Source organism: Balaenoptera acutorostrata, chromosome 9, assembly GCF_949987535.1.
Source record: "Balaenoptera acutorostrata chromosome 9, mBalAcu1.1, whole genome shotgun sequence".
NCBI lineage: Eukaryota > Metazoa > Chordata > Mammalia > Artiodactyla > Balaenopteridae > Balaenoptera > Balaenoptera acutorostrata.
The window spans coordinates 14,462,316-14,477,606 of record NC_080072.1 but is presented as its reverse complement, the minus strand read 5'-3'; the positions used below and the strand labels follow the sequence as shown (position 1 = coordinate 14,477,606).

General features: G+C 37.7%; 1 protein-coding gene across 3 annotated transcripts in view; it reads left to right on the top strand.

Annotated features, from left to right (window-relative positions):
- The window catches only part of CSTPP1 (centriolar satellite-associated tubulin polyglutamylase complex regulator 1), a 202,422-nt gene that overhangs the window by 34,774 nt on the left and 152,357 nt on the right, over nucleotides 1-15,291 (top strand). For 2 of the 3 annotated variants that reach the window (XM_007181174.2, XM_007181173.2), the window contains exon 2: nucleotides 2,631-2,733. The exons of the other annotated variant lie outside the window; for it this stretch is intronic. In XM_007181174.2, coding sequence (XP_007181236.1) covers nucleotides 2,631-2,733 — 103 coding nt within the window. The remainder of the gene's footprint in view (nucleotides 1-2,630; nucleotides 2,734-15,291) is intronic. 3 annotated transcript variants of the gene reach the window in all.

Below are 15,291 nucleotides of genomic sequence, written 5' to 3'. Positions count from 1 at the left end.
ACCACTGGACTGCCAGGCAAGTCCCAAGAGATTGTCATGTATTATCTCACAACTTCACTGTCAGTTTTGGCCATTTCTTAGCGAAATAGTTTTCCAGTTGGATGAACTGTTGATGAAGCACTGGTTTTGTTTTCACATCTTTTTCTGGGGTCAGGGTTAGAGAATGTTTGTGGTAGCTGATAGTTGTTAGCTTTGGGAAGCACTCATATTGATAGAATAAGTCATGGAATGTAAACATGTCATTCATCTGGACTTTAGGCTGGTGTAAACATGGTGAAACTTTAGGTAACCACTGTCAAATAAAGACTCACTTGAGTACAGCTTGGGTAGATAAACTTATTTGCTTTATAAGTCTCACTAAACTACCAGGACTTCAGGAATGTTTTTCTGAAGTACCTATTTTTACAAATTTTAGGTAATTCTTTCATATTTTCCTGAAGGATGAAAATGTGAAAGAGGCAAATGCCCATCTCAGTAGCAACTTTGTGGAACTGCTTTTTGGCAGGATATTTATTACTTTTGGGTTTTTTGTTCTTACTGTTCCAGACGAAAGTTGTTTTGTTTGTTTTGCTTTTTTAAAAAAAATAGGTTGGTAAATGGAAATACTGAATTGGAAGTTTCTATATGAAGTGTGTCAGGATACCACTGTTATACCTAAAGACAAAACTCAGAGAAGGGGAACAAGCATTTGGTGAGCACCTGCTATATTAGAAGCTCTGCTGTATTACTGAAGTAAACCTCCAATAGCCCTTTGACATAGGCTTTTAATAAAATATATTATCAAGAAAACCAGGTATTGTGATTTATGAATAGTAACGGTATTATTATCCACAGGAAATAGGCTTGCAGAATAATTTGCTCAAGGTCACACAGCTAGGATTTGGTGGGGCTGAGAATGGAACTCAAGTGTCTTGGAACTCCAAAGCCCAAGTTCTTAACCAGTGATTCTTAAACTACATCAGAAACATCAAGGGTACCTGTGAAAAATTACTGGGCTCCAGTTAGAATTTTAAGGTCACCAAGACTGAGATATTGTCAGATGATCAATCTGTATTTTGGCAGGGTGTCTCAAGTGATTCAGATCAAGAAGTTGATTGACCACGTTTTGAGAAAGAATTAAATTATGTTTCTTTCATCACTTATATGTGGAATCTAAAATACGATACAGGGACTTCCCTGGTGGTGCAGTGGTTAAGAATCGCCTGCCAATGCAGGGGACATGGGTTCGAGCCCTGGTCCGGGAAGATCCCACATGCCATGGAGCAGCTAAGCCCGTGCGCCACAACTACTGAGCCTGCGCTCTAGAGCTCACGAGCCACAAATATTGAGCCCACGAGCCACAAATATTGAGCCCACGTGCCACAACTACTGAAGCCCGTGCACCTAGAACCCGTGCTCCACAACAAGAGAAGCCACCGCAGTGAGAAGCTTGCACACCGCAACGAAGAGTAGCCCCCGCTTGCAGCAACTAGAGAAAGCCCGCATGCAGCAGCGAAGACCCAATGCGGCCAAAAAATAAATAAATAAATTTATAAAAAATAAAAATAAATAAAATAAATTATGGTACAAATGAACTTATTTACAAAACAGAAACAGACCCACAGACATAGATGACAAACTTACAGTTACCAAAGGGGAAGGGGGAAGGGATAAACGAGGAGTTTGGAATTAGCAAATACAAACTACTATATATAAAATAGATAAACAACAAGGTTCTACTGTATAGCACAGGAAACTATGTTCGATCTCTTGTAATAACCTATAATGGAAAAGAATATGAAAAAGAACATATATATATAACTGAATCACTTTGTTGTACACCAGAATCTAATACAACATTGTAAATCAACTATACTTCAATTTATAAATAAATTAATTAATTAAATTAAATAATGTTTCTTTCCACACTTGATAAAGAAGAAAACAGGTGCAGGTTAAATAACTATCCAAGATTAAGCTATCAGACAGAGCCATGATTCCAACCCAGGTCTGTCTAATTCTAATACTCATCACACCCTGTATTACAAGCCCACGATTAAGTCACACATTTACTCGTCACAACAAATGTAGAAAACATGATTTCTGATAAATTGGGCCACACAGATTTCATGGTCTTATTATTTACCAAGGTTAATAACTTATGACAACTTTATTGAAATTTTCATGGTCCTTAAACTTTTTCAGTGACTTTTTTTTTAATTAAAGAATTGAGTTTTCCTTGCAGTCAGATCATCCATGTTTCAGGCATAGAATCATAACTCCCTGGGATAAATTTCTGGGACATGCAGAAGTGGAAGAGGGTGGAAGGAGGTAGGAAGAAAGAATTCCCAGGTGTATCTGCTAAATGGTGCTAAAGCTCCTCACCCTAATCACTGAAATGAGTGAAGGGTTGATATGAATACTAACAGCCAATCACATGGCAATAGGTTATGTTCTACAGCATCTCCCATTCTACCTATTGAGACTAGCTCAGTTAGGGCCAGCAAGTTTGATTTGCCTATTCCAGTCCACTTCCTAGAACAGAACCAACACCTTGATTGACTTTCATGGCCTACTGGGATTGGAAGGACATTTTTTTTGTATCCCTCTCACTTTCTCTTTGTTTGTTTGTTTGTTTGTTTTTTTTGTAGCCCAGCGCCATGTCCTCACATATATGGAGGATGCAGTATGCCAGCTGCTAGAGAACAAGGAAGATATTAGCCAATATGGCATTGCCAGGTTCTTCACTGAATAGTAAGTACATGAGTGCTTTGCCTATAGCGTGGGCCCAGAGGAGGCTTTTGGAAGCAGGCAAGATGCATGAAAAGTAGAGCAGGGCAATGCTGATTATGTAGTGGTAGTGAATGCTCAGTTTTGGTAGACTGATTGAGGGCTGCCCAAACAGGTTTTGGAACATGCCTTTGGTGCAGCTAGTTTTGTCCAATGATAAGTCTCATGAGTGGTGATAACTATAAAAGTTCAACTACTGCTTTTTTGATCTATTAGATCTGTGTTTTTAGGTTCCTCTTATAATTTTTAACTTTCCCTGTTATTCAGAATATTCACTCTGATTTCCTTTAGTCAGTGTTCCTTTAGCCTGTGTTTTTCTTGGCTGGCTTTTTTTATGGAAATGCTTAGGATGATATTCCTCTGCAGTTTTCTTTCTACAGGATGCTGTGTCAATCACTTAATGATTTAAGATTATTTCTAGAGGCAGGACATCTTTCACAGATTATATCTTTGAGGAGTAGTGTTTCTTTATAAAGTATGCTTGGAGTGGGTAAAAGTCAAAATGATTATTTTTTAATTTATTAAAAAATTGTTTTCTTCAAGTTTTATTGAGATATAATTGACGTATAGTACTGTCTAAGTTTAAGGTGCACGACATAATGATTTGATTTATATGCATCATGAAGTGATTATCATAATAAGTTTAGTGAACATCCATCATCTTATATAGATAGATAATTAAGGAAATAGAAAAAACTTTTTTCTTTTGATGAGAACTCTTAGGATTTACTCTCTTAACAATTTTCATTTGTAACATGCAGCAGTGTTAATTATATTTATCATCTTGTATAGTACTACATCCCTAGTACTTGTTTATCTTATAACTTTATCTTATAACTGGAAGTTTTGACTGCCTTTATCCAATTCCTCCTATCCCCCACCCACCTCTGATGACCCGAAATCTGATCTCTTTTTCTATGAGTTTGTTTTTGAATTATTGACCTATAACACTGTTAGCTCCTGTTACACAACATAGTGATTGGATACTTCTGTACATTTGAAACTGATCACTGCAATAAGTCTAGTTATGATAGTTCACCATACAAAGATATTACATAGTTTTTTGTTTTTGTTTCTTTTTTAGGTATTACATAGTTATTGACCATATTCCCCACAGTGTACATTTCATACCCATAAGTCATTTATTTTGCAACTGAAAGTTTGTACCTCTTAATCTCTCTTACCTATTTCTTTCTTTTTGGTATCACAGAACTATTTTTAGGCTGAATGAAATAATCAGTTTAAAATACCTTGGTCTTCATGAAAGGATATGCTAAAGAAATACAAAAAATTATTTTTATTACCAAAATGCCAACATATTTATATAATCATTTGTCTTCTTTTTTCCTTTTTTTCTGGTTTATTGTAAGCATTCTAAAAAAGGAAGAATAGCCTCTTATAGGCTTCTACTTATGGTGCATCATGAGCTCAAGTCCATCCTCCTTGAAAACAATTTTTTTTTCCTTTCTGTTCTCCAGAGGTTCCTTGAAGATCAGACATCTCTTCTAATGGCCTTAACTTGGGTTGCTGTTAGGGGAATTCTTGACTCCCCCTAGCTCTTTTGCTGAGCTATAAGTCTTGCAAACAAAATCTAGATTTCTTATGGATTGGAATTTCAAGTTCCTGGGAAAAACAGGCTTTCCAGGATCAGAGCTGGTCCCTTCTCTTCTCCCAGTCTTCTAAAGGAGGGTGCAGTAGAGCAGGGAATCTCACTTGTTCTCGAGGTATGGGCTGAAGCAAATGAGGTGGGCTGGGAATAAAGACTGAGATTGAATAGCCTTGCTTGCTTTTACAGAACTGACAAGCCTAGGGGTCAAGTTTCTAGGCTATTTAATCTGTACGAGCACCCTTGAGGCTCCTTGCCAAATGAAATATGATTCTTCTGGGGACAATGCTTCTTCCTGGCTTTTTTCATTTTACTCTATTCCCCCTCCCCCATCTCCTTTATAAGTCTTTTCCCTACTGTGCTGGTTCCTGGAGGGTAGGCATCATTTCTTCTTCACCCCTGTATTCACAATACCTGGCATGATGCTTATTATATGATAGGTGTTAGGTAAATGTTGAATCTACAGCTGTATCTGTATTTTAGGTTATTGCATACTATCCACTCTTATTCTTGGTCTTATTATGAATAAGGACCATCTCTTGTTCTTTCTCTCTTTTTTTTTGATTCTTTTTGATAAAGTTCTATGTCCTGCCATTTAAGAAGCTGTATACTGGAATTCTCTGGCGGTCCAGTGGTTAGGACTCCGCACTTACACTATAGGGGGGCACGGGTTAGGTCCCTGATCAGGAACTAAGATCCCACATGCCGCGCGGCACGGCCAAAAAAAAAAAAAAGAAGCTGTATACCATGTATATAGCACTCCAAAAGTGAACCCACTGGTCTATGTAACTAATACTGAACTCTAGTAAGGCTTATAACTGTTTCCAAATGCTATTGACTATAGCTTTTATCTAGCAGTACACTGTTGGAAAAAAAATCTTAAGACTTTTTTCCACAGTGCTGATAGAAATCTAGTTGCCAAGTGAGCAGTTTCTTGTCGTTAGAAAACTAAAAATTACATAATCTATGTGAATGGCACATACCTGACTTTTTTTAAAATAGATCTTTATTGGAGTATAATTGCTTCACAATACTGTGTTAGTTTCTGTTGTACAACAAAGTGAATCAGCCATATGCATACGTATGTCTCCATATCCCCTCCCTCTTGAGCCTCCCTCCCACCCTCCTTATCCCACCCCTCTAGGTCATCGCAAAGCACTGAGCTGATCTCCCTGTGCTATGCTGCTGCTTCCCTCTAGCTATTGAACATTTGGTAGTGTATATATGTCGATGTTACTCTCACTTCGCCTCAGCTTCCCCCTCCCAAGCCCCCCCCACCGTGTCCTCAAGTCCATTCCCTATGTCTATGTCTTTATTCCTGCCCTGCCGCATCAGTACCATTTCCTTTTTTTTTTAGATTCCATATATATGCATTAGCATACAGTATTTGTTTTTCTTTTTTTTTCCTTATTTATTTATTTATTTATTTATTTATTTTAACATCTTTATTGGAGTATAATTGCTTTACAATGGTGTGTTAGTTTCTGCTTTATAACAAAGTGAATCAGTTATACATATACATATATTCCCATCTCTTCCCTCTTGCGTCTCCCTCCCTCCCACCCTCCCTATCCCACCCCTCTAGGTGGTCACAAAGCACCGAGCTGATCTCCCTGTGCTATGCGGCTGCTTCCCACTAGCTATCTATTTTACATTTGGTAGTGTATATATGTCCATGCCACTCTCTCACCCTGTCACATCTTACCCCTCCCCCTCCCCCTATCCTCAAGTCCATTCTCTAGTAGGGCTGTGTCTTTATTCCCGTCTTGCCACTAGGTTCTTCATGACCTTTTTTTTTTTTTTCCTTAGATTCCATATATATGTGTTAGCATACTGTATTTGTTTTTCTCTTTCTGACTTCACTCTGTATGACAGACTCTACGTCCATCCACATCACCGCAAATAACTCAATTTCGTTTCTTTTTATGGCTGAGTAATATTCCATTGTATATATGTGCCTCATCTTCTTTATCCATTCATCTGTTGATGGACACTTAGGTTGCTTCCATGTCCTGGCTATTATAAATACTGCTGCAATGAACATTGTGGTACATGTCTCTTTTTGAATTATGGTTTTCTCCGGGTGTATGCCCAGAAGTGGGATTGCTATGTCATATGGTAGTTCTATTTTTAGTTTTTTAAGGAACCTCCATGCTGTTCTCTGTAGTGGTTGTATCAATTTACATTCATACCAACAGTGCAGGAGGGTTCCCTTTTCACCACACCCTTTCCAGCATTTACTGTTTCTAGATTTTTTGGTAATGGCCATTCTACCTGACATTTCTATAACTCTAAAACACCATATAGGCCTGAGGCAAGTTATTTTAAGAGGTGAGCCAACATCAAAGCTCCAAAATCCTTAAAAAAAAAACCAAAAAAAACAAAACTCAACTTGAAAGGTGTGCATATATGATTGAATAGGAAGTAGTATTTGGTAGACAGGGAGACCTGAATGGTAGAAGTTCCTGATTTTCCTTTGATTGTGAATTTATCTACTGAAAATCCTTCTTTTGCAGACTTCAGTTTTTTATTGATTTATAGAAGCATAATGAAGTGAAAAGAGCTCTGCCCTGGGAAGAAAAAGAGCTCCTATCCTTATAAGTCCTCACTCCATAATCTTGGGCAAATTTCTGAAATTTTCTTTCTTTCTTTTTTTTTTTTTTTTTGGCTGTGTTGGGTCTTCGTTGCTGCACACAGGCTTTCTCTAGTTGCAGTGAGCGGGGGCTACTTTTCGTTGAGGTGCACGGGCTTCTCATTGCGGTGGCTTCTCTTGTTGCGGAACTTGGGCTCTAGGCGCACAGGCTTCGGTAGTTGCAGCACGCGGGCTCAGTAGTTGTGGCACGTGGGCCCTAGAGCACGCGGGCTTCAGTAGTTGTGGCTTGTGGGCTCTAGAGCACCAGCTCGGTGGTTGTGGCACACTGGCTTAGTTGCTCTGTGGCATGTGGGATCTTCTCGGACCAGGGATCGAACCCATGTCCCCTGCATTGGCAGGTGGATTCTTAACCACTGCACCACCAGAGAAGTCCCTCTGAAATTTTCTGGGCTTCAGTTGTCTCATCTGTGAAATGGGTATAATAAAGTCTAATGTGCTAATAAAAATAACATAATAATTATATATTATAATAAAAAATGTTTTATTAAACTCATACTATGTTTCAGCAACTATAATTCTTTGAAGTAGGTAATATTATTATCTCTATTTTATAGATGAGGAAACTGAGGCTCAGAAAAGTTAAAATAGCTTCTTTAAGTTCACAAGCTAATAAATGACAGAATTAGGAACCAAGCCTCATCTGCAGTATTACAAAGGCCACTATTCTGTACTGTCTCCAAGTCGCTATAATGCCTAATGTTGCTGGAGGCCTAACCAGATGATAATATGAGGTCTCTTCTAGCTATGGTTTCTGGACTCTTTGAAATTTCCCTTATGAACTGTACTTCACACAGTTTATCACATAGCTTTGTCTGGTGACCTCAATTCATTGCCATTTAAATGTTTTATATTGTCCTTTTGGAGGGGATACAATTGGAGCTGTCTCTAAACAATAGGAAACATAATTTTTTAAAAAATGTGTTAAGTGTGCACTTCCATCTCTCAGTTTCAAGTTCAGACATTGAGATTTTCATACATTTAATGGTGGATAATTTACCTTTAAACAATGATAAAAATATGCTTCAAAATTGTTTTTGGAAGGTTTTTCTGCTGATTTTCTTCTATGGATCGGCTTGCCCTCTCACCTGTGCTGTCACTCCTTGGTGCTTGGTGTTTTCCAACAAATCCATGATTGTTCCAGCAAATCTGGATAAGCTGTAAAACATGAGTAGCTAAGCTGTACTGTGTGTGTGTGTGTGTCTGCAAGACTGTGAGCTCTTCAGATCATGTTCTTCTGGACACTCTTGAAAGAAGGATACGAAATCCCATAGGATTTTCTTTCATGTTGTATGCAACCTCTACCTCTGAATGCCATCTTTCAACCAATGAAAGGTAAAAGGAATTAATATTTAGAGGTGCCGCTCTAAGAATAGACCAAGTGTCGGCACGGGGTCAGGACCTCTGAAGAAGTACAGACAAGAAAATGAGGCTAGAGTAGCTGTAACTTAGAAACCACAGCAGAGTGTGACCAGGTTCTTGTGGTAAAGATAAAATGAGAAATGTGTTTTTTTTAGGACATTGGAAAATAATGATGAGAGAAAAACAGGCTGAAATCTGAGAATTCCTATCACAATTGGGAACCATTCTTCACAGGCTAAATTGATAGTTACAACACTGTGGCATCAGAGAGCTTGACCTCCACATACTAATATAGAAAAGAATGATACTCTGTGGTCTTGGTTGGTGGGCCCAGGAGGGCTCTTTTTTTTATAATCAAGTGTCTTGTTTTTGTTTTTTTTTAAATGATGATTTTAGCTTCCTAGGGAAGTTTTCATGATGACTGTTTTGGTTGCAAGTACATATACAGATATCCTTCATTGATGGAAGTTTTTTTTAAGGATATGTGAGAATATAAGACAGCATTCCTTCATGAATTCATTCATTTAGTAATTATTTTTGAGCACCTACTGTGTGCCAATGTGTATTTGGCAATGAAGAAGATATAGTGGTGAACAAGACAAATAAGGTAATTACCCTCATGAACCTAGATGTTTAGTGAGGGAGATAGTCAATAAACAAGTAAACTGACGATGACGACGATAGCTAATAGTTAATAAATACTTGCTATATGCTGGGCGTGGTTCTAAGCATATAACATGTATTATCTCATTTAATTCTCAAAATACTATGAGATGGAGTATTAGTATTATCTTCATTTTATACATTTGGAAATTCAGGCACACAAAAGTAACATTCCCTAGGTTACACAGCTGATAAGTGTAACAAGATAAACAACAAGGAAGTAACTAGGATAATGTGATATATAGGATGGCCAGGAAGGCCCCTTGGAGGAGATGGCATTTGAGGGCTTATCCCATGGAATGACTGGCTCATCCCATTTGAGAGCCGATACGTTATCTCAGCTCAGGTGACCTACCTTCTTTTTGTCCACCTTTATTACCTAGGCTTTCTGTGTCCAAAAAAGATAATTTGATTGATTTTATGTGCTGCTTCTCAGAGTGGAATACCCTTAACAGGCAGTAGTCATAGAAAGCTATCTTACAGGTAATTGGCCTCCCTCATGCACTGCTCATATATAATAAGTAAAAATAATAAAATAATTAGTCATAACATTATTTGCATTATCTAATATATAGTATAAATATGGAGATGGAAGTATTTATCAATCTTTGGAAAAAGAACATTAATAATTCCATTGTGATACATATTAATTATCAGAATTCAGTTGGGAACTTGCATGCTTTTTTATATACTCTTGTAGTAAAAGGTACCAGCCTCAAATTCCTTTTTTTATTGTTTTAATTAGAATAAGTCCATGAAATGTGAACTTCATTAATTCACTCTTGGAGAAAAAAAGGAGATTCCAATAGTGCATATTCTTAAATCACTTAAAATGTAACTTAATGAAAACAATGCATGATTATAAAATATGTATTATTTCTTCTTTTTTAAAACAGGTGCTCTAAGCCCTATGAAACTTGACCCACTTCTCTCCTCAGTAATCTAGAACGGTCAGGGTGTAAACTTACAGTTCTAAAATTGGCAAATTTTTTAGGATTATCCACCACCCAGCATTTAAGTAATGTTTTGGGTTCTTCTTGTGCCCATGGTAACGGAGGAGTGGATTTGGAGCAACAAGAAACACATCAGACCAAACTAGGAACTCACTGATTTCCAGGCTCATGGCTTTGAATGAGGGGTGGACTTAAGACTTCTCTGGGCCATTTCTGCTCCATGTTTTCCCAATTTATTGTTGTTAAATTGAGTCAAAATGTGGTATGGTGAAGGAATGGTGACTAATCCTATCATTGGCTTCTTCAAAAGGTATAATGCGTCTCCCGGCCTACCCCTCACCCCCATCTTTTTTCCATAGTTCAGTTCTTAGCTGGAGTTGACACACATTGTAACAGAAAATTATCCATTTTTCATTGTCAACATCTGGATTCTCAGACTCAGATAATTGCCAGGAATAGATTTTGCCATAGCTGAAGCAATCCTATCCTCACTGTTATTGGCCCAGGCATTTCTGTTAAGCCATCATTTGTGAAATCTATAGAGGATTCTGGTTCTTTTCCATATTACCAGAGGTATCTTATAGCAAAAGGACACCAGGGAAACATAGTGGTGAGTTGAGAGTCACCAAATCTATTTTGAAACTTAAAAATCCAGGTTCATTGAGGACATAAGAAGCCGCTTATTTGCTTAGAATCCATCTCTCTTCTTCAGTCCCTTCATGTTTTGATTACAGGAAACCATCCAGCAGCACTTGACCTGGTAACTGAGGAAGCCATTTCACAGCCCACTGGTCCCCTGACTCATTTAGAAGTTGCAGTCAAAGGTTATGGAAGTAATAATTGGGCCCAGATTCTTCCTGTCAGGAAAGACCTTACTTTCCCACCCCCTCCCTGCTACAATTTAAGAGAAATTTAGCTGTTGTGAAACTGTTCAATAAGAGGAAATGAAGGAACTCCATCCTTGGCTGAAGTATTCTCAAGACCCAGTGATATTATTTCTGTTTTCATGGGAGCTGCTTTTACAGCTAGCTAGTATAAATTTTAGGTATAATTCTCCACACTAAAATATTTCCCCTTAGAGAAATTACTTGATTTATTTTAATCTATAAATAATATAAAGAACCTTTACTTGGTCCAATCCAAGCCCTGATATTCCTTGCCACTCTGATAATTCCCTGAGTACTCCTCTGGCAATCAGGTAGACACACAAATCTGAAGTAACATGACAATAGTGCTATTAGCAATGTAAAATAGCTAATCAGAAGTTAAGAAACTTTACCTCATCAACAGTAGAGCAATTTAAATTCATCAGTGCTTTTAATTTCTTCCATAATTTGCTCAGAACTCTCGAAGATCTGTGGTGCTGGCGGCACAGGCCTGGCATGAGAGCAGGAAAGAATGACACAATCTGGCACCTTTAACCAGAGGGTTGTTAATGAACTGGGATGGGGGCAGAGGGGAGAAAGGGGAAGGAGGATGGACAGTTAGATTTTTGGCAGCCACACAAAGGTCCTTCTTCCCTGAGAAAAGTGAAATGAAAGTCAAATGAAGCTTCTATCTGTTATTATGATTTACTAAGGTGTTTGTCTGTCCGTAGCCTCTGGCCCCATGGCAGGTGCATCTTTGCATTCTGACTTCCCCACAAAACAAATTCTCAGGATCCTTCAAGAGGGGTCATATCCAACCAGGTTCTTGTCTGAGGCTACAACTGTGATTTCTTTCTTCAACTAACAAATGCAGCTCTGAGCAGCACGGTAGAAACTACCTTATCAGAATATGTTATGAGCATGAAAATTTATTTGAAGACTCATCATTCCAGGATTAGTGAGTTCTGGGGCTGCCACAGTAGGTAATGCCATTTCTGGGGTGGCCATAGAAGCAGCCTGGAATTTATCCCTTTGTCATTAAATAGCATTAATAACAAATGCCTTTGTTAAGGTCCTTGTGTTATATTTTCCAAGTCAAAACAATTGCTAGGGATGAAAATACCTGTCTCATAGGGTTGTTATGCAAATCTAGTGAAATGACAGGTATAAAATATCTGACTATATGTAATTCATTTTCATCAAGTCTCATTCCCCTTTAGCTCCAGTTTTCTGGGATTTTTGCTTCCCTCCTACTTCATGGGTTTTTTGGAAAGTGATAGTCTTCTTCTTTCTCTTTAAATGGTATCAAAGTTGAAGATCTTGAGGACTTTTAGTCTGTCTTGTTTTCTGTAACACTTTTTGCTTACCCTGCACTGTTTGGAGATTAAAGACGTTTGATGATTTTCTGCACGACTATTAGCCATTTAGTGTTAGCCTCTTCACTCATTATTTAGTTTATTCAGAGAATAGCCTAAGAAAGCTTTTCTTTTTTCTTTTCTTTTTTTTTTTCACAAAAAAGCCATTTCCTCACTTCCTGTCTATACCCTCTTTCCTCTGGCTGCCAAGATTTTAAAACTTCAAGGTGTGATGGGAGACCTGAGCTAGTCAGGGCTCTCCAGCTTCTATTGTTCCTGCTCTTAGCTCTAGCAGTACAGTGATGTGCTCAGGGTAATGAAAAGCAGACGTTCTCTGCTGAGGTCATTGCTCGTCACACTGGCAGCTTGCTCCAGGAAGCTGTTTATCTGTGCTTGCTGAGCCAAGCTCCAGCCTCCAAACAGTTGGATGTACTGAGAAACCACAGAGCCCAGAGAGAGAATGTTACACAGGCAGGTCCAGGCAGGGACAGTATATTTACACCACACAAGCTGCAGTTTACATGTGTGGGGGTAATTGCTCATCTGCACCTTCTCAGACTTCACCTTCTATGTAATATATGTGCCCTCTCAAGGGGGTTTAACCTAGAGAACTGTGCAGCTCTGTCCAAATTGCCCTGAACATCCGCTAACTTGCTGTAAGGAAAAAAAGGTATTATAGAAAACTTGATGTAAAAACCACTTTTTTTTTTTTTTAACGTGTACCATTTTTAAAGTCTTTATTGACTTTGTTACAATATTGCTTCTGTTTTACATTTTGCTTTTTTGGGTTGAGGCATGTGGGATCTTAGCTCCCTGACCAGGGATTGAACCCACAACCCCTGCATTGGAAGGCGAAGTCTTAACCACTGGACCACCAGGGAAGTCCCAAAACCACCTTTTTGAGGTAGTGTTTTTCTGAGTCAAATTTGTTGTTTAGAATCTTAAACCATACAGGCCCTATCTCTAAAGCATCCCAAAACACTGTTCCTTGCATGGTTTTTCCAACTAAATATTTTTCTTCATGCCTTTACCAAAATAGCAAGTATTGTTATAGAGCTTCAAATGTGGCCTATATCAATAGGAATATAAGATATGGTCAAATGTGACCTATATCAATAGGAGTATAAGATATGGTCACATGCCTAAGGGAGTGTAATCTGGTTGAGGAGATAATGCTTATTGATTAACAGCTGGAGAACAATTCAAGACCTTATATAATGGCATTAAATTGTGCTCCGAGATCTGAGAGTAAGGTGAAATAATGGGTACTACAGTAGTTACATCATAGAGGAGTTTGTTTTGACCTCTGTGATGGTTAATTTTATGTGTCAACCTGACCAAGCTAAGGGGTGCCCCAGTAGCTGGTAAAACACTATTTCTGGATGTGTCTATGAAGGTGTTTTCAGAAAAGATTAGCATTTGAATCAGTAAACTGAATAAAGAAGACTGTCCTCACCAATGCATATCGGCATCATCTAATCCACTGAGGGCCTGATTAGAACAAAAAGGTAAAGAAGGGTAAATTTGCTCTCTTTGCTTGAGCTGGGATTTCCATTTTCTTCTGCCCTTGCACATCGGCACTCCTGGTTCTCAAGCCTCCAAACCTGAACGAGAACTTAACACCATTGGCCCCCTGATTCTTGGGTCTTTGGACTCAGACTGAGACTTATACTATTGGCTTCCCTGGCTCTTAGACCTTCAGATTTGGTTGAATTAACCAACTTTCTTTGTTCTCAAGATTGCAAATGGCAGATCATGGGACTTGTTGGCCTCCATAATCATATGAGTCAATTCCATAATTAGATAAGCTATATCTCCTCTTATATATATTTATATATATACTATTGGTTCTGTTTCTCTGAATAACACTGACTAATATAACCTGGAAAGGTGAGTAGAATAGGGATAAGTGAAAAAGAAAGAAGTATTTTTATGTGACATGAAAGCACTGTAGCGTAGTGGTTAACAACACAGACTTTGGAATCAGATCTATGTTCGAGAGCCGGCCATTTAACTTAATAGTATGTGACCTTGGGCAGGTTGCTTAGCCTCACCTATAAAATAGGGAGACTCATATAATAAAATAAAATTCCATGTTACATGACTGATAGAAGGTTTAAATGAGATAATGAATGTAAAGTGCTTGGCATTCTACCTAAGATATACTAAGTGTTGAATAAATGATAGCTACTGCTACTGTTCATTCATTCAAAAATATTTACTGAGTGCATTTTGTTAGTTTTCTAGACACTAGGGGATACAGAAGTGAACAAAACAGACAAGAAATCTCAGCCTTCATGGAGCTTCCATTCTGAAGTTAGCTATCATTCAAACTATCTTTATTTCACTTTTTTTCTCTTTTAATTATTTTAGACTTACAAAAAAGTTGCAAAAATATTATTGAGTTCCTATAACCCTTTCACCCAGCTTCCATCAATGTTAACGTTTTCTATAACCATAGTAAAATTACAAAAATCAGAGACTTATTACTTGAAAACTATTAACTATCTGTAGACCTTGTTTGAATTTTCACCTTCATTTTTGAAGGCCAGTTTTCTTTTATATAAATTCTAGGTTGGCAGTTATTTTCCTTTAGCACTTTGCATTTACCATTCCTTTATCTTCTTGTTTACACTGTTTCTGTTGAGAAGTCAGCTATCAGTCTTATTCTTACACCTTTGAAAATAATCTGTCCTTTTACAATAATCTCTGTCTACTTTTGGATATTGGTCTTTGGTTTTTGGTAGTTTTTCTATGATGTGCCTAGGTTTGCTTTTCTTTATATTTATAAACTATTTGGGGTTCTCAGTGTTTCTTGAACATGTAACTTACATCTTTTATCAATTTTGGAAAGTTCTCAATTTTTAGCTTTTCAAATTACTTCTGTTCCACTATCTTCACTCCTTCTGGGATTCTAATTACACAAACATTAGACTTTTTCATGGTATCCACTCTTACGCACTTTTCTGCATTTGTTTCATCATTTTGTCTTTCATGCTTCATTGTGAATATTTTTTTCTGACTATTTTACAGTTCATTAATTCTCCTTTTATTTATGTCTAATTTG